Source organism: Juglans regia, chromosome 7 (assembly GCF_001411555.2).
Source record: "Juglans regia cultivar Chandler chromosome 7, Walnut 2.0, whole genome shotgun sequence".
NCBI lineage: Eukaryota > Viridiplantae > Streptophyta > Magnoliopsida > Fagales > Juglandaceae > Juglans > Juglans regia.
Window position 1 is genome coordinate 37,345,305 of NC_049907.1, and position 24,755 is coordinate 37,370,059.

A 24,755-nucleotide genomic window follows, 5' to 3' on the forward strand; every position below is an offset into this window, starting at 1 on the left:
TATGAGGATGGGCTTCGGAGTTGTCTTTTTTTATTAGTTATGGTTGTTTTATTTTCGCTAGGACTGTTGTTTGTTTGTTGTTGCAGACTATTTCAGACAATCAAATTTGAGATGGTTGTTTAATGTTTTATTGACATCTGCATTTGCTGCGTCGATGGATCATGTTTTATTGATTGGGTTCATTTCATTTCTTACTCGAAATGATTTGCATAATTTGCTAATGTTTTGAATAATTTGATAACTGTCTGTTTTAATATATAAGATTAGTACCAGATGGATTTTTGAGACAAGTCATGTGGACATAATTGATAAGCTTTTTTTAATATTCACTGTTATATCATAGAATACTAGAAATTCTGTCACGTGCTACGCATGCAAATGGAGGGATGTACTTAGGCTAATTGGTTTTTTTAATTTTTTTTAAGTTTCGGAGTGCCGAAAAAAGCCAAAACGATCTGAATGTTTAAAAAAGGAAATATCACTAAAAATTGATTTTTAGCTTAATTTCAATTTAAATAAAATGTTTTTAAAAAATTGTGCAAAATTATTTTGGCACTAATTTATCATAACAATTACATTTATTTAAACAATATACAAATAAAATCATCATTTTACCATCATTATTAATAAATTTTATCATATGGGATCTACACATTTTTCACATTTTTATACAAAAGTCAACAACTCAAAACACTCTCAAAGAGACCCACAAACCCACTCAAACGTACTGTACAAAGCTCGGCTAACTTTTCTAGATTGGGTTTTTGGTAGCATGACTTGCCTGATTGACAAATCTCTACATGTTTCCAGTAGCATACATGTCGTCAACAACAGAGACCATTGATTTAATGGAACATTGAAATTTTGCTTCACCGACTTGATGAAGGCCTCGTTTGTTTTGGGAAAACTTTTCATCTCATCTCATCTAATCATTACAACTTTCCCAACTTCCAATACAAAATAAAATAAACAATTCAACTTTTTCAAATCCCAAAATAAAAATAATATTAAAAAATATACTCTAACAATATTTTATTCAACTTTTTAACTTTAATCTCATCTCATCTCATCTCATCTCATCTCTGAAAACAAACGAGGCCGAAATGTAGAAAAAGTCACACTTTAGTTTCTCAACAACATCAATCTACGATAATCTTTTTTATCATGCACTCGTCCAAGTAAACTTGAGTGATAAAACTCAGCTCCATTCTAATGTAAGGATGTGATGCTCGAATTTAAGTACTGTACAACAACAAGAATCCCAACCTTATGCTTCTGAGAGATCTACATTCTTGTTTACTTGAATTGTTGGCTCAGGAGATGGGTCTTGGATACCTTCAGAATCAGGTGGTTGAGATTCATGCTTTGCAGCAGCCTGCAAGACCCGATTTTGAACATCTGAGGATGAAGGGGATGTTGGCAGTCCAATGCGATTGGTTTCCCATTTTCCCGCAGCCCATGAAAATGCTTGAGTTCCAACTCTAATGGGAGCAAGCAGCAGGCTTCAAGGAACGTAAGAAGATATGTTAGATAAGTATTCTGCTAGATGATTCTTCTCGAAAGAAAGGAAACAAATGGTAGGGAAGTCGGCATTTTCAGAGCTTCAGTTCTCTAATTAACTTCTGACATGCCTTTTTTATATACTAAATAAACTCATTTTGCATAAACAAACTTTAACAGTCGCTAGGCAAAATGAATGAAAACTTTAAATCTTTTTCACCTTTATTTTCTGTCTTCTACTCGTTGAAAGTTTTGAACCCAAGATTTGTCTGATTCTAATGGTCACCCATACAGAATCGAACAATCTTTAATAACATATAAAATACTGTACTCGCAAGAATATCGTATCAATGTTTCTTTCTATCAGCAATTCACCGTATTTAAAAATTATCAAGCATTAAATGACAACAAAGAAAGATTTTGCAATGTTATGGAGTTCATTACATTAATGAAACTTTGACTTTAACCTCAATGTTACGAATCCTGAAAATATAAAGTGAAGAAATAAATCACAATTCTCACATTAGCTCGGAATTTAGTTCATGGATAACTAGACTTGTGGTGAATCCTTCTCTCAGTTTGTGTGCCAGAAACTTCTGGCATGCATCAAACCCTGACTCGTGTCTGTGTAAATGACATCAAGTCAACAGAACAGGTAGCACTAAATAATACACATTAAAGATCAACATATCCCAAGGTGACTGTCTGATTAATGGCACAATTATCTGAATATGAAATAAAATAGTTTCCTATACGTGGGATTAAGAAGTAGCACCTCTCCAGAACGAAAATAGACCAGGAAGGACTAAGGTTTCTGTACTTAAGATTTTCATCACTAGACAACAAATGCTGCGGTAGATTCTCCAAATAGTTATGACTACATCTATATATTTGTATAAACGGGGGTATCGGGTTAAAAGCAATTACTTAAAGAGCTCTCTACTATAATGATGACATGATTATATATGGCCTAATGAAGTAAAATTACCTCACATCCTGCTTAAAATCTTCAGAGCTCTCATAGGAAGCAACCCGCCGGAAGATCGTCTGGTTGAGTTAGCATAAACCCGGCAATGAGGAATGGCAGATCGGCAATGCACAAAGTTTACGAAACATATAAAAGAATAAATATATATACATGCATATACAGTGAAAAACTAGACAAATAAATGCAGATCCTGACCAAGGACAAGGGTTCTGAACCACTAACAATGGAAGTTTAGAACAGGCAAGTTGAAGCCAGATCCCTCAGAACATTGGCTCGGATTATCTTTTTTCAAGTAAAACTGGCTTGGATTACCAAGATTTCAGGTCATTCCAAATTCTTATGTGTTGGTTCCTATAATGAAATTGACTTTTAGATTTGGTCCTACTCGCTATCAACAGCGGAAAATAAAAATGCATTTACAGGTCAAGGTGTCATCTTCCCTTGTTCCATCAAGCAGGAAAAAATGAGGATAGTAATCTAAAATAGAGCTTCATATGGGGACCCCATGCACTCCATATCCATGCCGAGGATAAAAGATCAGTCTACAACTCTATCTTTATGAAATGCTAATGTGGGTAGCAACCTTCTAGTATAAGCAAACATGGGCAATATAACTAGAAGATCTTCCTCGCAGCCCAGCTAACCGATTTTTCAAAAAAAAAAAAAAAAAAAACTAACGTTTGATGTTATGATGTAAACAATAAAAAAATCATGTCCTTTCCATTGTAAAAAGCACAAATTTATGATCATTGATATGGGAGTGTTCTCACAGTCACACATAGAAACATGCAAATGCGAAAATATACAAATAAAAACATTTGATCAAAACTTCCAATTTTTCGGCAATTTTTCCATCTTTATTTGGAATAGAAATTACTGTGAGCATATCAGGGGAAAAGCATGAGCACCTGTCCGAGGCCAACAATGCCAATAATTTGTAATGTCTTCTCCCACTCTGAGACAAAAACTAATTATGGTTAGTTGCAAAAGAAAGGTGAAACCAAAAGATCATATTAAAGCAAGACTAGAGGCTGCAGCTTGCACCTATGCACCTCTAATCAACAATCAATTAAGCGTTTTTTTAATTTTCTTTTTCTTTTTCTTGTTCTAGGTAACAAACACTCAAGATATAAATGCTATCTGAAGCTAGATTATTATCTTTATAGAAGCCATTCCTCTTACAACAAGGTGAAGTAAAAGAAGAAAGATACAAACAAGCATCCAAAGAAACAAGCAATAAAGCAACAAATGTAACAATTTCCAATCACAACCAAGTTTAACGAATTTCACAAAAGTGTGACATTATTAGGAGTACGCTGCAATTCGAAAGATAATTTAGGAGGGAAAAAAAAAGAAACCAAGAACCATCAATAATAACTTGATTAGTTCAGCCTCTCTCATTCTACTTAATGATGTAGGCCAAGGCAGACAAAATGAATCAGAACCTCTATATTTTTAGCATAAAGGACACCCATTGTTTCGACCTTTTGCTAGTCTTAAAGGCATGCCTCAAAATTATATAATAGAACCACAGTTTAATATCAAAAAGCAAAAATATTAAAAAGACAAAATAAAATCTTAAGATGATGGACACAAAAAAAAAAATACATCGCCAACTTAAGAAATGTCAAAAGAAACATGCCAAATATTACTACTTATGAACAAATCAAGGTTAACTTAGGATATATTCCGATAGTATATTACACATCACTTGTCAACTAAATTGTAGGTCACAATGAAAAAATATACGTACCTAGTAGGGCATAAAGGGCCGCAAGGAAACCCTGTCCACAAAGTAGTTGCATTGATTATGAATAATGATCTCGAAATTGCATGGGATTCAAAAAATCATTTTCAAAATGAAATCAACATGAAAGTCTTTAACGATGTCTATCCACTAAATTAACTTTTATCATTAACTAGATCATGGGTAGACCTTGTTAAATATGGGTTACAACTCATCTTTGTGCATGTCAGGTCACACCACATGCAATAAAAAGTAAAAATTTAATGAAAAAAGGAAGAAAATGAAAATATATGGTAATTATCACATTCAATCCATCCCTCTGGATTTGGTAGCTTCTATTGGAGGAATAAGACAACAAAAATGGCACATAATTGCATGTTTTCGTATTTGATCACATTCAGTCCATCCCTCTCGCTGAGAGTCGTCCAGCGTTGACCTGGACTTGACTTTTGCAAGGTTCTCTCTCTATTGTCTCTCAGAGTGGGCCCGTGTGTAGTGGTGCTTACTACGGACGGCTCTGTCGGTCGTGCCGTCAACACAAAAAGAGTCGCCGGCTTCCGGTGAGTCTGCTAGGAGTACTCCAGCGTCAAGATCTGTCTGTCCCGTGAGCCCTATCCACAGCTGGGCTTCGTTAGTTCTTCAGCTGTGTCCCTGTCGCAGATCTCTCTTTAGATCTGCCTCAGATCTGCACCAAAGCGCTCGTATCTTTGCATAAACTTTCAACATGAATGAAGCTTGGTAAACCCTTCAGCTTGGGAAGCCCCTGCATTTGAAATCGGAGATTTGAACTTAATATGGGTTAGTTGGTGCGTTTTTGGGTGGAATCAAAGGCTTTTGAGTTTTTACCAAAAGCATGGAGGTCCTCATTAAAAATTGTGAAAATGAGCAAAAGGGTTTGGAGGTCAATAGCTATGGGTCGTAGTGGGATAGGATGGCTGGTGGCTACGGTGGAAGCAGTATTACAGGCGGGGAGAAATTCGGAATTCACAAAACATTTACGTGAAGGAAACAGAACATTTGTGGTTCAACGATGCTCCAACGTGCATGGTAGGTATCTAACTATCACCGAATATGGTGGAGGAGGCCAGCGGAGTGTTGTAGTTATTCCTGAAGGGTATGAAGGTTTGGGTTGGGAGAAGTTTGCTATTGAATTACGCAGAGCCGCGGATATGTTTTTTTCCTTTCATGCTGATGGGTCAAGGAAGGAAAGCCAGAAGAGGACATCTGATTATGAGAACATCAACTTGGAGTTGAAACAAAAAGATCCAAGTACAATCATGGTGACGAGACGATCATATGCGGCAACTCTGAAGACGGGTCATGCTTCGGTGACTCAGAGTGAGGGGAACTGTGAAAGTGGCCAACTTGTCGTGATGCATAATTCATTAAAGGAGATGGAAACCCAGCTTGTCGAGTTGAAGGCAGCGATCGCTTTCTTGTATATGAAAATAGACTTGCTCTTAGCTGCAGGCAACAGGGTCGTAAGAAACAAGCCTAAGATAGGCCCAAATCCTTTAAACTCATATAAAGGAAAACGGAAAATCGTACTAGGCCCCATCCCTATAACCAGATCCAGGAGAGTGTGACAGGTCAAAAGGAAAACCGGGTTATTTGAAGTGGGTTCTACGTCGGGTATCGACGTAGAGACATCCATAATGGAATGCCCTTCGCTAGAAGTGACACAGGAAAGACAGATAGTCGGTGTTACACCCTTGGTCAGTGTTCTCCCCAAAAAAACTATGGCTCTCACGTCGAAGTTGAAGGAAAATGGTGTAACGCCGAGGTCTCAAAGAGATGTAAGGTCCGTCGAAGTTGCACATAAAGGGTCGCCAGAGGTGAAGGAACTTGCTGCCAACCCAGAATCTCCAACGGTGACCATGACCTTACCATTGGAGAGAACCAATGGAGTTGTTGAGGAGGTACGAGATTTGAATACGGGTTTTTCGTTGGTGCCTTGCAAGGATGAATGTTTAGGACCAGCTGTTTAGCTGGGAATTGTGTTTGGGGAAGATGTTGTCCCCTTGTTATCTCTTCCTCCATTAAACAATATAGCTGGATCATCATTGGATTGGGTTTTGCAAAAGGTTAATGAGATACAGCAGCGTGTGGGATTACTTGTGGAGGATTTGAAAACCAATTCACAGCACTACTCATTGCAATTGAGGCGGGTCATTCGCTTGAAACAAAATCAAGATTTAAGAAGAGTAGGGAGTTAAAGCGTCTTACTTGGGCAATCAACTATGTCACAAAGGGAGGTAGTACAAGTCAAGGGAGGACTAGAGAGAAGGCATAAAGCCTTCCTCGATCCTCATAGGATAATTCGGATGGAGTATTAAATGTGTGAGAGACAAAGGGTTGGGGTAGTTATAGTGACTTGCTTTGCTTTGGGAAGGCGTTTTTTGTCCCAATAGGGCTTGGTATCCATTGGATAGGTTTCTAATTTCTCTCTCTTTGGGCGATGTTCATTTAGGGGCTCTCTATTACGGGCTATGTGTTCTCTCTTGTATACACTCAGTTGTACTTGGTTACGCCTTTTCATATTAATATATTTTTACTTATCAAAAAAGAAATTGCAATCAATAAATCTATTTACAAGCCTATTTATTAATACAAAAAAACACACCTCTGATATGGAAGCCCACTATTTTTTCTAAATATAATGTGCCTCACCGTCTAACAGTAAATGGCATGTTTATACATCAGGCTTGTGAATAATGTAACTCAATTGCAATTCACCAATCACTAAGCTGCTATAAACATGACCAGAAACTTACCAAACTAAACCCAAGAACTTTAACTGGAGAAGGACTGATTTCCTCCAAAATTGCCTCAGCATCCTGAAATGACCCGATTTTACAATCATATAAAGTTTAAAAGATTTTTAAAAGTACTGAAAATACTATACGTTCAGCTCACTTTAAAAGAACATGAAGTATGGAACTTCTACAAAACCAGCATATTGAAGGGTCAGCTTGGAGACTAGTCTAGTGGCAACAACCTGCCCCTCCTAAAATTTGACTTCATGCAAAAGACCACTTCTCAAAAACTAGATGAAATTCAAGCTCAGCTTCCTGGAAATGATAGGAATCATATAGAATATTCCGTTTCATCTTAGGCACATGTACTACTGTATCAGTTTGATATTTGGTAGACCATGAAGTTTCAACACTGACCAGGATGACTTCTTCAATGCTTCTTTTGTTGTATACCCTCCATCTATAAATCAGTTAGTGGATCTCTCTAATTGCAACAGCTTCAATGTCGGATAATTTTTTATCTAGATCCAAACTAAAGCATAAACTGTCTCATGACTCATAATCAAAATAAATCATTACTCACTTCTTAAGATACTACATATACCACTCAGTACTTTGAAGGGATGAACCAACCACATAGTGTATTTTCAAATTGCTTCAAAGTTGGAAGCAAGAAAAAAAAACAATGTAGTCTGACTTGTAGATATACCTCAGACGTCTTAAGAGTTCATTAATCCTCACAACTTATTTACATATTAGTTGACAGCCTCATATATACTTGCCCAATATTCAGTATCAGTTACAGATAATTTATGCCTTCTATATTTGAAGAGGTAGTTTAGGGGTGTCTCACAAAGTGTTTGGAGCTTTAAAATCAAATTATCCAAATTATGTCATTAATATTTCTTTTTCTTGTTCTATCCTTGCTGTAGAATTTGTAGACAAGTTGATCAAAGGTACGAGTAGATTTATCAAATTTCTCAGTATCAGATACATCAATTAAGTATGACTCTCGGCTGATCATGAAATAGTCAAAATATGAAAACTCAAATCAAATGGAAGTAGCACTTACAGAATACATAGGAAATGATATCTAGGAATTGAACTTTAGCAAAACAAAATTATTAAACAAGATATTACTTCTCTTGAGGCATTAACTAGAAGTTAAAGAGTGCGGGCAGCAGGAGTGAAAAACATACCTCGTTGAGAACAGTAAGTGTTGTCTCAGGTTTGAGCTCCTTAATACGGAGCCCCTGCTTTTCCCAAGACTCAAAGCCACCTTGGACCAAGTATGGTTGCTGTCGTGTAAAAAAGCAGTCAAATCATTAGTATATATAATGTATTTTGCAAAATAAAGACCAAGACCACTGAGTAAATTTACTACTGCATAATTTTCTTAATGATTCAGTTACTAAGAATTTCAGTTATGATAGTTCCTGCCAGTTTTTACAGAACTGTTTGAGCACATTAGGACAAATAATTTGAAACATTGTCTTGCTTTTTTGAGATTCTTGAATATTAATTCATTAACCAGATATATAACGATCCCATTTGCAAAATCAGCTGCTATTGTCCACCCAGGTAGTTGAGTTCTCTAATCTGAGCTAGAGTGGAATGAATTCATTATGAACCCTTAGCTGCCTAACATTAAACAAATCAAAGTGCCATATGGAATTATTTTTTCAGCAAAGTGGGATTAGCATGGATTATGCCGGGAAGGGTGGTTGAACTGCTAGCTAGCTGGAGAGGGATCATGGGGACACCATAGATTGCAGCTATGTGTAAGATGGCTCCCATTTGTATTTTTTGGTGTATCTAGAGAGAAAGAAATGATAGAAATTTCGAGGATCGTGAGCGCTCCGTGGAAGAGTTTAAGAGTTTTTTTTAGAAGACTTTATTTATGTGAGCCATTGCTTTATATTTAAAGTAAAATGATATATACAACCGCGTGGGGGAATCGCGGTATAACCGCATCCCACGTGGAAAGAAATGAAAATGCTCATCCCTCCCCCCCCTACGGCCCTACCCAAAACCTACTCAAAGAGCTAATTCCTTCGTATGCCTCCTCCTTCTCCTTCAACCTCTCTCTCCCTCTTTATCTCTGTCAAAGTAAACTCTTAACCGATTACCTCCATTCTCTTTCGACTGTACATAGCGTTTTTGTCAAAGGTGGCAATAACTAAGGAGATTTTCTGTAACGCCCCAATGGAAAGTCCAAACCACATGGCCTATACTCCAAAAGGACTAGTCAATGATACAATTAGAGTCTCATTGGAACCTTATAAAGAGCAAGAACTTCTCATTCCCAAGCAATGTGGGATCCCATACACCACCTATCCTTATCCATATCATATGGGGTATCACAATCTACCCCCCTTAAATTCTCAACGTCCTCGTCGGGCTTGTCCATTGTAGGTGGCATGGCTCAAGTCCTACATTTCCGGTTGGGATAGGCTCTGATACCATTTGTAACGCCCCAATGGAAGGCCCAAACCACATGATCTATACTCCAAAAGGACTAGTCAATGATACAATTAGAGTCCCATTGGAACCTTATAAAGAGCAAGAACTTCTCCTTCCTAAGCAATGTGAGATCACATACACCACCTATCCTTATCCATATCATATGGGGTATCACATTTTCACTTGCCAAGGATGCGGAGGCTGAACCCCACAAACCTGTACAAGTCAAACAATATGAGTATGGGACGGAGCCAACCACCATATTCTCTGTTCTACATTTGACTTATACATCTTACTGAAAATTTTCCCTTTTCTATTTTTTTTTTTCCGAAGAACCTTGTGTCAATTATGCTAATAACTTGTTAATCAACTTCATTTTCATTTATTTATGATCTGCCAATTGAATGATTTTAATTTTCTTCTTTTTATTTTTTTCAAATATGCTTTTCACTTGGAATCTACAAACTTCATCTTTGAGTGGTTTTTTATTTTCTTGAAGGGATGTTTCCAGGGATGAGAACAATATCTGGGAAGTTTCTCGTGGAGATCGATAAATGGATGAAAAGATTTGACTGTCGTGTTGTTGTTCCAGTCCTTGGAGTGGGAAGGGACCCGTTTCTTCTGGTGTGTTTTTATTGAATCTTGATGGGGTTTATTAAGTGACTTATAAGCTCCCTTGAAAAGTATGTGATTTGGTAGGATTTCTAGATGAAAGAAACATTTGTAGATGTTTATAGTCAAAATGCTGCAATTGGATTTTTTAGTCGAAATGTTGCAGTTAGATGGATTTCGAAATGGGTTTAGGGTTTGAACGTTTCTCTCTTCTCAGATCTCTCTTCTCAAATGTTTCTTCTCACTTTTCACTCCTTCTCAGTTTTCATTTCTTTTACTTCTTTACTTCTGTCATGATGATGTGGCTACCCGGTTACACAGCGGTTGCGCATAGCCGGTTGTACGTAGCAAAATTGATATTTAAATGGTCTCAATTTCCATGATTTGCTTGTAACCATTTATAGTTCCTAAATAGGTTTAATCACATGTATACATCCTATGTAATTAGGCTATGCCTATCTTTATATCAATAAAATATCTTTTTACTTATTAAAAAAAAATTAAACACATCAACATTGTCAAGGCTTAGAACACCTTAAGTAGCATTTGCATGGCTTAGCCTGTAGATGGTATTACCCAAAGTCCAATTCCGAAAACATGCTAAAAATGGATGTTACCTCCATCAATGCTACAACCAGAATTACATATAAAAAAAAAAAATGCTACAACCAGAATTCTATTTTTGAATGATTTTTTTTTTTTTTTATTGGTCTTTTGAATGGTTTTCAGAATGACCATATTATTCCTAGCTTTAAATTTTCCAAGAAAAATCATGATAAGCAAAAAATTGTAACATATATAGTGGACCCTGCTCCTATGCCTGTAGTGTAAAAGAAATTGTTCGTTATTCTAGAAACAAAAAATAGCAAAAAAAGACAGGAGTGTAAGCGGAACATTTACTCAAAAGCAAGACATTGGTACGAATATAAATTATCACATGATAAGTCATTTATCACTGATTAGGTTCAAACTGTCGCATAACATCACTTGAAAAGAAAATGGACCAAATGTGAATCCTATAAAGTGAAATCAGCGAAAGTGAGAGTGATTACAGAAGATATTAGAGTCAACTCCCTCAGGGTATTTAGTAATATAATATATGATTCACTTTTGAGTTGAAGATAAAAATTCAGAACATATGAAAAGCTATTGACTATGATTCTATTGATGAGATAATTCTATCATTTTTCCTTTCGAACTTATGCTTATCTTAGCTATTTCTTCATAGTCGAATCTTTTGAAGTTTAGAAACACTTGCCTTAACCCCAAGTTTTTTCAAGGATCTTGCAATGCCTTTGGAGCGAGTACCATTAGCATCCATGATTATGACCTTGGACCTGTCCTACAGGTAGTAGAAAACAATATTCAGAGGTATCATTCCTCAATCTAGATCCTAATATAGCAAATCATAAGAGGTGCATGATAAAGGAATCTCTCATCGCCATAATAAATTAATATTTCTGCAGTTATCACATTGGTCATTTGCATTTTTCTTTCGTAGGTGTTCTTGTATTGTAACGGGCTTTGCCTAATTCTTTGATCAATAAAATTTGTTTACCAATCCAAAAAAAAAATTCTTAGCTCATTTAAATGTAAAAAAGGGTAAAATTTATTAAGAATTTTTTGAGCAAAGAGCATCACATGGTATTTTGAAGTTAGGAAGTTGAGATCATGCTTGCGTAAGAACAGAATTTTTAGTATTCTTCAACTTTTAATAAAAAATTATTTCAAATGCCATTATAGTTTCACCCCCCCCAAAAAAAAAAAATCTATTCATTAGTCGACCCCACCACTTTCACAAACGCAAAAAATATATATATATATATACAAATTTCAATTTCTTTTTCAAAAAATTTTATCAGCTTCCTTCAACTTTTAATGCTACCATGTTTTAAAGCCCATAATAATTTTTCATTTAATCATTGTTGGAAACTTGGACCCCACCATTTTCACCACACAAGAAAAGAAACGTTTAAAAACTTCTTCTCATACAGATTTACAATGGGCCTACTGACAAACACAAACACGAGACACTTCTAGAAAACTTTTCTCAAAATTTTTGTTATGCAAACATGCTCAAAGAATTTGTAAGACTGTCACGAAGTGACCAAACCTGTTGCTATAGCAAAAGCTTTTATGGGTCCAAGACAAAACTTGTAATACACTCATCAATAGGCCTCCCTTTATAAGTATTTACATCCATGGTGCCAAGCCAAAGAAAAACATCAAGCTACATACCTGAACAATCTTCAAATTCCGAATGACAGCAGCAATCAAGGAGTCATCAAGGTCTCTTCCACTCTTCAAGAACTTCCTTACAGAACCATCAACCTGAAATCAACCAAAAATAAGCTTCAGCAGAGAATGCACTGAAGGGCTACTGAAATCAATACTTATTTATTTTATTTAGCCCATGTCATCAGAAGCAGCAAAGCAAAGGTACTGGAATATGTCATTTCCTTATTACCAATTAATAATACTACTTTACATTTCCATAATAGAGTTCTTCAAATAGCATTCTGAACCAACCTCAGGTAGAGTTACATTTGCATAGCGAGACCGAGCTGCCCGACGGAGATCAGGAACACCATTACTTTCTCTCAAAACCTTCAACCAAGAAAATTCCCGACACTAAAATCAGTGGGAAATCCAGTTTCAGAAAATTTCAAAGAAAATACTTTTTGGGGATAAGTAAATACGTTATTAGAAAGAGAGACACCCAAGCACAAAGGATGACCATAGGGTGGAGGAAAAGCTAAAAGGGAACCATGAGGTCATTAACAGCATATTTAGTGGGGTATAAAAGAGAATTTGAACAGCATGTTTTGAAAAAGAACAAAATACTTGTAAAAATATTGCAAGCAAAGCATTTGGTTATTTGGCTGACTTCACCTCTTGAAGGAAAAATAGATTTATTATTATTTTTTGCTCCAAAAAAATGCCAGAAAAATTTACAGTCGCTTGCCTCGGGCCGGACATCAATGAGTACATTATTCTCCTTCCCAGTCAAGAACTCCAAAGTTAATTTAGGAGATAAATCTCCAGAGTAACCACTATATGTCCACACCCAAAAAAACACCCTGCACAAATCTGATAAAAAATATGAAATTTCCCATGAAATAGATTAATTATTCTCCTAATGAAAATAAATAAAGAAATATCTTTGAGCACAAAAGAATATTCATACCATAAAGTGGTTGAGGTTCCAAGGAAAAGCACAAATGGAACAATTGGATCATTTGGATCCAAGCCAAGATTTTTCTCCAACCCCTCTAAAGCAATATACACCTGTTCACAGCAGATTCGTTCAGCAAGGAGTAATTATTAAGTACTACCAAAGTACAAACACGTGGTATTCTCATCGTATCATAGAATGCCATGTCAATTAATATATATATATATATATAAATATATATACTTACATAACTAATTTTAATTCTAATTACATGGCATGTTCGGATAAATGAGAGTACCACGTCATCCGTGTTCCAAGAGTTTCTAATAATTTTCCTTCAGCAAGTACTATATGAATACTTTCTGTATCCAAAATACGGATGCAATTGATATCTGTTATGATTTTCAAACAGCATTATCAGGTTGTTGATGGATAAGCAAGGCTGATGGTCAGCAAAAGAGCCAGCAATCAACCAGATAATCCAAACCATTGAAACTGATTTTCAGCAAAACAGAGAATCTCATAATAGAGGGATGACATTGACTTGTCCAAAAAAACTATAAATGAAGTGTATAAGACAAAGAATGAGAATACCTGTTGAAAAATCACCCTGACCGGCCTCAAGACATCTATTGCTCTCTCTTCAGACAAATTCAGAGCATCCCTGATGTCTGGAGGAAGCAGTTCTTTGGTGGACCCATAAGAATAAACAACAAAGGATGCCCCATCTTTTAAAGAATCCTCCACCGTGACAATTGTACGCCTCAATACATCAGCAGCAACAACAGATGCTTTACTTATGGCTTCCTTCAAGTCACTTGAAAAGCTTGTCAAACTATTACCAGCCAATTCTCTGTTTTGATCAGCAGTTGAAAACACTCCACCAACAGCATTATCTACTGCATCAGTAGCATTTTTAATGACTGATGAAATTGATGCATTAATGGCATCTACTGAGCTTTTCAAGGCACTTTCTCCCTTGTTTAGTGATGTACTGAAGGACTTACTAGCACCATCCAGAAAATCCTCAATACTTGTTTTTTTATTGAACAATGGATCCTTATACGCATCTAAAGAGTTAGATGCAGATGTCATTATGTCAGTAGTTGATATGGTTTCAGGTTCTATAGGTCCAGAGAAAATATCTGCAGGTTGAGATGATATCTCTGTCAAGTTCGTGAATCCTTCTTCTGCAACAGCTGTGCTAGAATCCTCTACATATTTGACTTCCGTACTTCCCAAGGGGACTGTTTCATTTATCATTTCATTTGAAGAACTCCAAACATCCGAAAAGTTGCACTCCAAATAATCTGATTCATTTTGGCAGGATTGATTATTAGTGAAACCTGGGGAGACTGATTGTTCAGTGCTCTTAACAAAAGTAGAGTACAAAGACTTTGAAGCTTGTGTTTGAAAGGATTCTCCTCGGGACTGAGTTCCATTTGGCAAGCCTAAAAAAACCCTTTCTTCCCTGATACATCTGACCTCAAAATCCTTCTGGAATGGGGAAGAAGGTCGCAATCCAAGTAGTGAAATCTGCAGGATCCACTTAGTAAAATCAATAAAAACTGCTGCACAAAAATGCATGCCATGTTTCCATTCAAGATTGACTTTTTTGTGCTTGGAGGTCAATGAGAATAACATTGTAATCATTTTCTTCTTTGATTGGAATGGGTCTATTTGTGTTGCATTCACTAAATACATTTCTTTCATTTTGCAGGTCAAAGATAAAGAAAACCCATATATCTTATCTCTATCAGCCCGCGGCACAATGAAAGATGGTTTAAGCCTTACCATGTGTCAGCATAAATACCAGGAAAATGTAGGTGGTCACTCACTTGATCTAAACTGTCAATTTATTAAACTCATGCCAGCCTTCAACTTTGCAATGTACTCATTTTTTTACTACAGTGAGATTCTATCCGGACTTATTGGATTAAATTTGGTTTCCATGAAACCGTCCAATTGAAACCCATCAAACCTTAATTTTTGCATCTAATCTGCATCATACATATAATAGTATACATATCAAACTGCAACCATCTATCTTAAGTCCTTAACTTAATTGTGAAACAGCATAACAGAATGCTTTCTAGCTGTTGAAAACTCTATGACATTAATACATGTACGCTGACACACATTAGCAAGCACATGTGCGTACATACAGTGATATGCATGAAGAAAAGAGAGTATCTGTAATCTGTAGACACTCCTAAGCTACATTTTTATGTAGACTGACTTCAAAGGGTGCAATAATACTCATCATGGAATAAAATCCCTCACTATGACTTTTAACAGTCACATCACATTGAAGACACCCGATTTTACGAGTATAAAATAAATAAACTACAATAACTTGGATGGAATAATTTAAATGACTCCTTGTTTATTGATAAAAGAATAAATGAGCTGTAGACAACTACTGACATAGTTAAAACTTCATAAAATGGGTTAAGATTCAGTCGTTTAAGCATGTAATATATAGTATATACACACATATTCAGTAAGTCGAGTCTCACCGTAGAATAGGAAGCACAGCTTGGGGTGGCTGAGCAAACAGGCAACATTGTCACGTCAACTAAAAATGGTTCCAAAAACATTCACCAAATTCTCATCCTCTGCCCAAAACCAGAAAAAACAAACACAAAGTTCAGCGTTGCAAAACGTGAAACTCCAAATTGAATAAAACCCACCAACCAAAAGTCAATTTCAAAGGAGAGAAAAAACCAATCTTGTGCGACTCTCGAATTCAAAGAAAAACACGATTTTAAACTGAAGGAAAACGAACCGTGTTAATTTAAGACGTTAAGCTCAATTCTTGAAAAGGGTTTCTAAAAATTCAGTCTACAATGACAGTCAAGTTGACAAAAATTGATGAATTGGAAGCGTTTTTAGAGTGGGGGGAAAAAGAGTCTGCAAGTCGTTCTTACTTGAAAGCTGTAGTGATCTGAAGAAGGTTTAGGTTATTTAGACGGAGAATCGTCCAATGAAAAGATATAATAGTAGATATGACGAGGAGAATCGTGTGGCCTGTCAAAGCCGTTAGCGCCATCCCCATTGGCTCCTCTTTGCCTCTCGTTTATTTGTGGGGACAGGTTTTGTATTTTTTATTCTGGATTAACAGATATGACCCCTTTTGTATTCTTAACAGATATGCCCGCCGCCCGCCGGGCCGGGTACGGTACACGGCCAGAACCGTATGATATGTGGTAAATTAACCGGAATTTGAATGTCGAGTTAAGTTGAATTTTTTTATTAATAATAATAAATTAAGATGATGAAATAAATTTTATAAAATCTATCTAAAATAAGTTTAAATTTATTTAGATGTTAAAATGAGTTTAAATATATTTATGAGAAGTTAAAAATATTGTGAATCTCACGTGTAAAGATGTGTTGAATTGAAAAAAGTTATAGGTCTCACGTATAAAAATGTATTGAGTTAATATGAGTTTAATTATTTGAGAGTTAGGGATTTAGATGTTAGACTTAGTTTAAAATTAGACTTGAACTGAGATGATCTCAGTTCAATCTAAATTTTAAATGGGGTCTAAGATCTCGTTTATTTTCGTAGATGATATGAGATGAATTAAAATAAAAGTTGAAAATTGAATAAAATATTTTTTTAATATTATTTTTATTTTAAAATTTAAAAAAATTGAATTGTTTATTTTATTTTGTATGTAAATTTAAAAAAATTGTAATGATTAGATGAAATAATATGAGATAAAAATGATTACGATAATAAACGAGACCTAAATATTAACGTGGAAGTCCATAGGAAAGTGGATTAAATTACAAAACCTTGTTGCATGCTGAATGGCATATGTTTTTTTGTCAAGACACGTCTATTAATACTGCATAGTGCATGTGACTCTCGTAACGTTTCCTTCAAAATTACCCTTTTATCAACCATTGAGTCCGTCAATAAATTATAGAAGGGGGACATTATGGTACATAATCTTATTTAATTTTACTTTTCATGCAATCAAACTATTGTTATTAAGTGAGTATCCTCTCTTTCTTTTTGTTTTTTTCTTCAGTTAATCTTATCTTTTTCTAAAAACAACCCATCCACGCGTGCCAATGACTTCGTTGAAATAACAAGGAGATATATAGAGTTTACTTGGCTGTCAACACTAATTGCGTCTTAAAATTGTATTCCAACAAGATAAAAATGGTCTTGAAATCGTACAAGATTATTGGATTGAGAAATGCTTTGGACCTGAATTTGGTCCCGAATTTGTGTCATTTTTTATTTTTTTAAAAATATTTATAATGATTAAAAAAATATATTAAATAAAAAATAAAAAAATACTGTTCTCGGGCTACGTCTCCCGAGAGATGTAGCACTACTCAAATTGTTTTCCAGCAAAATAAAACAGAATATCGACGGCTTGAATTCCTTCTTTAATAGATATGGACAATATTTTCTTTGAAATGTCCAAGGAATAGTTAGATTGAGTTCTCGTTTGGAGAATGAGATGTGATTATAAATATGTAAATAATAGTAAAATTATTTGTAAATATTAATGAAATAATTTGAATTAAGATATTTTATTAGATTTTGAGAAATTATAGATAAAAAATTGAATACAAATATTATAAAATTAAAATATTATTAGAAGAAAAATTCTACTCATCATTCTTGCACCACACACCTGCTTTTATTTTATATATTTTTATTTTTTTTCCTTTAAGAGATGTGTGATGTAAGGATGATGAGTAGAATAACTATTGTTATAAGATAATTTTTTAATCATAAACGCTTCCCAGTGATCAGGCTGAAAATCCCATAAAAGCAGGCCTCCATTCAGCTAACTCCATGTAAGAAAATACATTGTAAGAGAAATACACTCCATCACATAGAATCACGGTCGTATGTAGCCCAACCATTTTGCCTTCTCATTTGCACCGCCCGCCCTTCTCTGCCCCTCTCTTCCTCGTTGCATCCCTTTGCACCGCCCTCAGTCCAACGCTAACGCCGATACCGATGCTGACGCAAGTAGTCTTCCCACCCTAACTAACTCCGGTTCGCAATTGTCAAGCTCTTCAACCGGATTTTCTTCTGGTTCTCCTCCTACTACTACTTCGACATCACTGAGATCGACAGAGTCAACACCAACGAGCTCTACAACGCCGTCCAGCTCTACCTAGCTCCTCCATCTCCATCACCGGTACTACCTCAGCCTCACCCGAGCCCTAAACTCCAGCGCCATCACCTTCGGCCTCTCCAATAATGACAGCATCGTCGACACCTACAACGGCGTCACTGTTATCTAGGAACACATCATCATGCAAAGGCTGTTGGGGAAATCAACACAGCGGAAGGAATAAAAGCGGAAATAAAATAGTACACTCACGCACTCAGTGACACCAAGAATTTAACGTGGTTCGGCAACTGCCTACATTCACAGAAAAGAGCTTCACTAATAAATAGTGGAACACAAGAAAATATTACAGAGGAGGAGGATCACACTCTACTCAATTCAATTCTCTTCTTTTCTCTCAGAGCTCTCTCGACTCTCTTTCTTTTCTTTTCTCCTTGGGTGTCACTGAAGCTCTCACATGGAGCTTCAATTTATAGGCGCCTCGCCTCACGTATGAATGCATTTATTTGCATTCAATGTGTAACTACATTTGCAGTTACTTGTTGAGGGTTTAGGGTTAAGCACTGAGCAGTCAACAATGACTGCTCAGGGCATGGATTCAACAATTCTCCCCCTCCATGCCTATTTACCTAGATGCTATCTATCTCAGCTATGTCTCTGCATAGCTCAAACTTCTCACTTGTAACCACCTTCGTCAGCATGTTCGCTGGATTCTCTTTTGTATGGATCTTCACAAGCTTCAACAACTGTTGTTCTATCGTTTCGCGTATCCAATGATAACGGATGTCAATATGCTTGGTGCGGGAGTGGTACATTGAATTCTTGCTCAAGTCTAGAGCACTTTGACTATCACAATGTACCTTGTAGTCTTCTTGACTAACCCCTAGTTTTTAGAGAAAACGCTTCATCCACAACATCTTTTTCCCAGCTTCCGCTGCGGTAATGTACTATGCCTCTGTTGTAGATAAAACAACACACTTCTACAATTTGGACTGCCAAGAGACAGCTCCTCCTGCAAAGGTGAAGAGAAATCCCGAAGTAGATTTCCTGCTATCCAGATCTCCTGCTATATCTGAATCTGTATAGCCTTCCAAAACTGGTTTAGCTCCCCCAAAACACAAACACATATTCGATGTACCTTTGAGGTACCTGAGAATCCACTTGACTGCTTCCCAATGATCATTTCCTGGATTTGAAAGGAATCTGTTCACCATGCCTACAGAATGAGCAATATCTGGTCTGGTACAAACCATTGCATACATCAGGCTTCCTACTGCTAAAGAGTATGAGACTGCTTCCATTTCTTCAATCTCTTTCTTTGAAGAAGGACACGAGCTCTTACTTAACTTGAAGTGGTTCGTAAGTGAAGTATTGACTGGCTTAGCATCTCCCATGTTGAAACGTTTAATGACATGTTCAACATATTTTTGTTGTGATAGCTACACCCTTTTGACTTTCCTATCACAAACAATCTTCATGCCCAAAATTTGTTGTGCTGGGCCTAAGTCCTTCATGTCAAAGGACTTGGATAATTCCTTCTTTAGTTTGTTAATCATGGATATATCATCACCAACGATTAACATATCATCAACGTAAAGAAAGAGTATGACAAACTTGTCATCCTAGAACTTTCGAACATAGACACACTGATCTGCAACAAGTCTCTTGTAATCATGATTCATCATGAATGAGTCGAACTTCTTGTACCATTGCCTCGGCGCTTGCTTGAGGCCATAGAGACTTTTCTTTAACTTGCAGACTAAGTGATATTTTCCTGGAGCTTTAAACCCTTCTGGTTGCTCCATATAGATCTCCTCCTCCAAATCTCCATGGAGAAAGGTTGTTTCACATCCATCTGTTCGAGTTCCAAATTTAACCTGGCTACCAATCCGAGTATGACTCGGATCGACATCATTTTCACGACTGGAGAAAATATCTCATCAAAATCGATTCTCTTCTTCTGCTGGAATCCTTTGACAACCAATCTGGCCTTGTGCTTTATCAGTTTTCATTGGCCATCTTTCTTCAGCTTGAACACTCATTTGTTCTTTAGGGCTTTCTTTCCTTCAGGAAGTTTCACCAACTCATAGGTTTGATTTTCTGCAGAGAACTCATCTCTTCTTGTATTGCCTGCACCCATAGGCTTCTATCAGCATGAGTTTGAACTTCCTGAAAGCTTTCTGGCTCCCCCTCATCAGTAAGCAGAATATAGTCTGATTCCGGATATCTCATCGACAGAATCAATAGGCGGCCTCTTGCCAATCTTCTTGGTTGAACTTCAACACCCTGAGCTTCTTCTTCTGCTTCTGGATCTTGATCCTGCATATCCACATTGTCTGTGGATTTGGAGTATAGGAATTAAGCTCTCTTAAGGAAGCTTCAGTTCCTGTGTTCTGGTTTTCATGGAACACAACGTCCCTACTTCTGATAATTCTCTTTGTCACTGGATCCCATAACTTGTATCCGAATTCTTTATCTCCATATCTAACAAAGATACATGAAGTTGATTTGACATCGAGATTTTGTCTCAGCTTCTTGGATACGTGTACAAAGGCTTTGCACCCAAATACTCTCAAGTGAGAGTAAGAGACATCTTTTCCAGACCAAACCTTCTTAGGAATTTCAAATTCCAGTGGTGCAGAAGGTGATCTGTTGATCAGGTAACAGGCAGCTAGAACAGCTTCACCCCAGAATAGCTTTGGTAACTTGGTCATACTGAGCATGCATCTTGTTCTTTCAATGATGGTCTGGTTCATTCTTTCGGCTACACCATTGTGCTGAGGGGTATATGGGACCGTCTTCTCATGTCGAATACCGCGATCAGCGCAGTATGCAGCGAACCTTTTGGAAATATATTCTCCTTCGTTGTTCGTTCGCAAGCACTTCAACTTCTTTCCTGTCTTTCTTTCCACTAGGGTGTGGAAATTTTTGAAGTGCTCGAAGACTTGATCCTTTGACTTCAAAACATATACCCAGGCCTTTCGTGAAGCATCATCAATGAATGTCACGAAATATCTGTTACCTCTTAATGACTCTTCTTCCATGGAATCACATACATTAGAGTGTACCAGACTCAACAACTCTGATCTTCTCTTCGTAGAGGATTTAAACAAGACTCTATATTATTTGCCAAACAAACAGTACTCACAAGGGTTTAACGCTGTTCCTTTGGCAACTTTGATGAGTGCCTTCTTCATAAGCGTATCCAACCCTTTCTCACCCATGTGTCCGAGTCTCTTGTGCCACAGATTTGGTGATGCCTCGTCTTCCACTGCATTGAGGCTATCAGAACCGATCTTCACATGGGTCTTGTATAATGTACCACAACTATGTCCTCGGGCGACAACCATGGCACCTTGTGACAGCTTCCAAGTGCCTTTGCTGAAGTAGCTATCATAGCCCTGTCGATCAAGGGTTGTCCAAGAAATCAGATTGAGCCGAACGTCAGGAATGTGTTGAACATCTTTCAACACCATGGTGCAACCAACGTTGGTATTTATTTGCACTTCGCCAACTCCCATGATCTTCGAGGAACTGGCGTTCCCCATTCTTACCGTACCAAAGTCTCCTGCTTTGTATGTAGTGAAAAATTCACTATGGGAAGTGGCGTGGTATGATGCTGCTGTCTCTACCACCCACTAAACATCATGGTTTGCAACGTGCAGACACGTCTCGTCATTAGTGGAGAGTATTGCCATATCTCCCGAAAGAGTGACAAGGGTTTCACCATCTTCTTTCTTCAACTTATTGCTTTAACCTTGCTCCCTTAAAAACTTGTGGTTATTTTTCCTCATGTGGCCTTCTTTGCCACAATGATAACATTTCATGTTACCCATCTGCTAGTTCCTCCTACTGCTGGACCTTCCACGTGGTTAAGGCTTCCCTCTGTTTCTGCCTCAACTTCTCCCTCTATCATTACCTTGAGGCATTTCTCTACTCTCGGTGACAAGGACATGAGTTTGATTCATACTTGTCTCTTTTCGTCTGGTCTCCTCATTAAACAGGGCATCCTTAACCATCGTCATGGTAAGTTTGCCATCTGGAGTAGAGTTACTTAGGGAGACCACCAGCGTCTCCCAACTGTCTGGTAATGAACTGAGAAGTAGCAGGGCTTGTTCTTCATCGCCAAGATTCAGGTTGACGGACCCAAGTTGACTAGGTTTTGAAACTCGCTAATGTGCTCGGCAACAGAGGTGTTGCTCTTCAACTTCAAGTTAACAAGCCGTCTTATCAAGAGAGCCTTATTTCGAGTAGTCTTAGCCTGATACATATCCTCTAACTTTTTCCAGAGGTTATATGCATCCGTCTCCTGGGCCACATGGTGAAAAACACTATGGTCGATCCATTGCCTGATCTGACCAATAGTCTTCTTGTGCATCTTTTTCCACACTTGATCCGTAACTTCATCTTCCAAAGGGTCAAACAGATCTTTACAGTTCAAGAGATCCTTCATTCGAGGTCTCCAAAGACTGTAGTTTGAGGCAGTCAGCTTTATCATGGCGCCTGATGCTGAATCCTCCATTGATTTAGACTGATTCTAAATACAAAATGGCAAGTACAGAATCTTCAAGGTAGAATATTACAAAATAGACAGCACCGTTGTGTTCGGAACATCTTATTTTGTTGGAAACGAGTCTTGTTTCGTCAAAATCGGACTCAGATAGCACAATGAATGAGCAAAAGAACCAAAACAGGAACTCTGTCGTGCGTGCAGTGCATGGCGCGACAAACAGCGCGTAGGTGCGTGTTCTTCACGCGCAAAAATCTTACTGGTGCGCGTGGAACGCGTTGGGGCGTGTATCACACGCGCTTCTCTGAGTCAGGGCTCGTTAAGCGCGTGATCTTCACGTGCAAGGTCTTCTCTGGAGTGCGTGGAAGAGCGTGGGATTCACGCACTCAAGCCTTCTCTGGGCGCGTGTTGTGCGTTTCGAGAGTGGAACTCACTCTCCGATCTTCAAATGGCGCGTGGAGGCGCATGCAGCCTCCGTTCGGCCTCTGGTTTTCACTGCTTTTCTTGTCTCGATGAGACGAACACAGTGGTATGCTCAAATTTGAAAACTGAGCTACGCACTAAAACCGAGTTTTCAGTAAAAAAAAACTCCTTCCAACAAACGCTCTGATACCACTTGTTGGGAAAATCAACACAACGGAATGAATAAAAGTAGAAATAAAAGAGTACACTCACGTACTTAGTGACACCAAGAATTTAACGTGGTTCGACAACTGCCTACATCCACAGAAAAGAGCTTCACCAATAAATAGTGGAACACAAGAAAATATTACAGAGGAGGAGGATCACACTCTACTCAACTCAATTCTCTTCTTTTCTCTCAGAGCTCTCTCGGCTCACTCTCTTTTCTTTTCTCATTGGGTGTCACTGAAGCTCTCGCATGGAGCTTCAATTTATAGGCGCCTCACCTCACGTATGAATGCATTTATTTGCATTCAATTTGTAACTGCATTTGCAGTTACTTGTTGAGGGTTGAGGGTTAAGCGCTGAGCAGTCAACAATGACTGCTCAGGGCATGGATTCAACAAAGGCAAGCTCAAACCTTCTCATGGGGTCCTTTCCCAGAAGAGAAACGAGTCTTCACTCTCATGGCATCCTTCTCATGGCGGTTCCTTGGACTCGAGGGGACACCTATGAGAGTATGTACCGTTTAAGCATCCAAGCACATTTGAGACCTTAGCCATGAACCCAACAAAGAAGTTGGAGATTATGGAGGATCTCATAGACTTCGTGAATGGTCAAGGATTCTACCAGAAGATCGGGCAAGCATGGAAAAAAGGTTACACACTCTATGGTCTGCCGGGGACAAGGAAATCAAGCATGATCACAGCCATAGCAAATTATCTGGGTTACGACATATACGACTTAGAGCTAATCGAGGTGCATACCAACTTGGAGCTGAGGAAGCTGCTGATGAAGACGAGTTCCAAGTCCATAATTGTCATCGAGGACATAGATTGCTCTCTAAGTTTGACTCGGGTGAAATGCGAGGTGGGCGGTGTGGCTTGGGTGACGATTGTGGGAATAATACGATTACGGACAGGTTATGGTGTTGTTGTGGGAGTGAGAGGATTTTCGTGTTTACCATGAACCACATTGAGAAGCTTGATCCGGTGAAAAGTTGACTTAATATCTCTGGAAATGGATTAAACAGAGTAAATTTACTTTTTTGGTCCATTTTCATGGCTTCCCAGTCATAGATTCTATCAACTTTAATTCGAATTTTTTTTTTCAATGTAAAGGTGAAGTTATGGGTTTGAGTTCAAATCAATCTTGAGAACCCAACAATTACTTCATCAGTTTTTGTAGCCAACAAGTTTTATTTTTCTTTGTTCATCAATGGTTTGCTTATTCTATTTTTAACAATATCATTTTGAAAGACCACCGCCGCGC

General features: G+C 37.5%; 1 protein-coding gene and 1 pseudogene across 2 annotated transcripts; one reads left to right on the top strand and one right to left on the bottom strand.

The window, feature by feature from the left end:
• Positions 1-1,030: 1,030 nt before the first annotated feature.
• LOC108983080 lies at positions 1,031-16,297 on the bottom strand. Of its 2 annotated transcripts, none has more exons than XM_018954610.2 (14): positions 16,172-16,297; positions 15,761-15,859; positions 13,836-14,777; positions 13,254-13,354; positions 13,032-13,146; positions 12,596-12,673; positions 12,305-12,397; positions 11,325-11,408; positions 8,191-8,289; positions 7,010-7,072; positions 4,242-4,272; positions 3,397-3,443; positions 2,489-2,547; positions 1,031-1,502 (listed from the first exon to the last, which is right to left on the bottom strand). In XM_018954610.2, exons 2-14 carry the CDS (start codon positions 15,839-15,841, stop codon positions 1,268-1,270), a joined length of 2,028 nt encoding a protein of 675 aa, XP_018810155.2. In that variant the 5' UTR covers positions 15,842-15,859; positions 16,172-16,297; the 3' UTR covers positions 1,031-1,267. The 2 variants fall into 2 exon arrangements, with proteins under 2 accessions (XP_018810155.2, XP_018810153.2); XM_018954608.2 differs by having other exon boundaries at positions 16,030-16,182.
• A 1,971-nt stretch (positions 16,298-18,268) lies between these two features.
• LOC118348935 lies at positions 18,269-24,487 on the top strand (annotated as a pseudogene).
• The last annotated feature ends 268 nt before the right edge of the window (positions 24,488-24,755 follow it).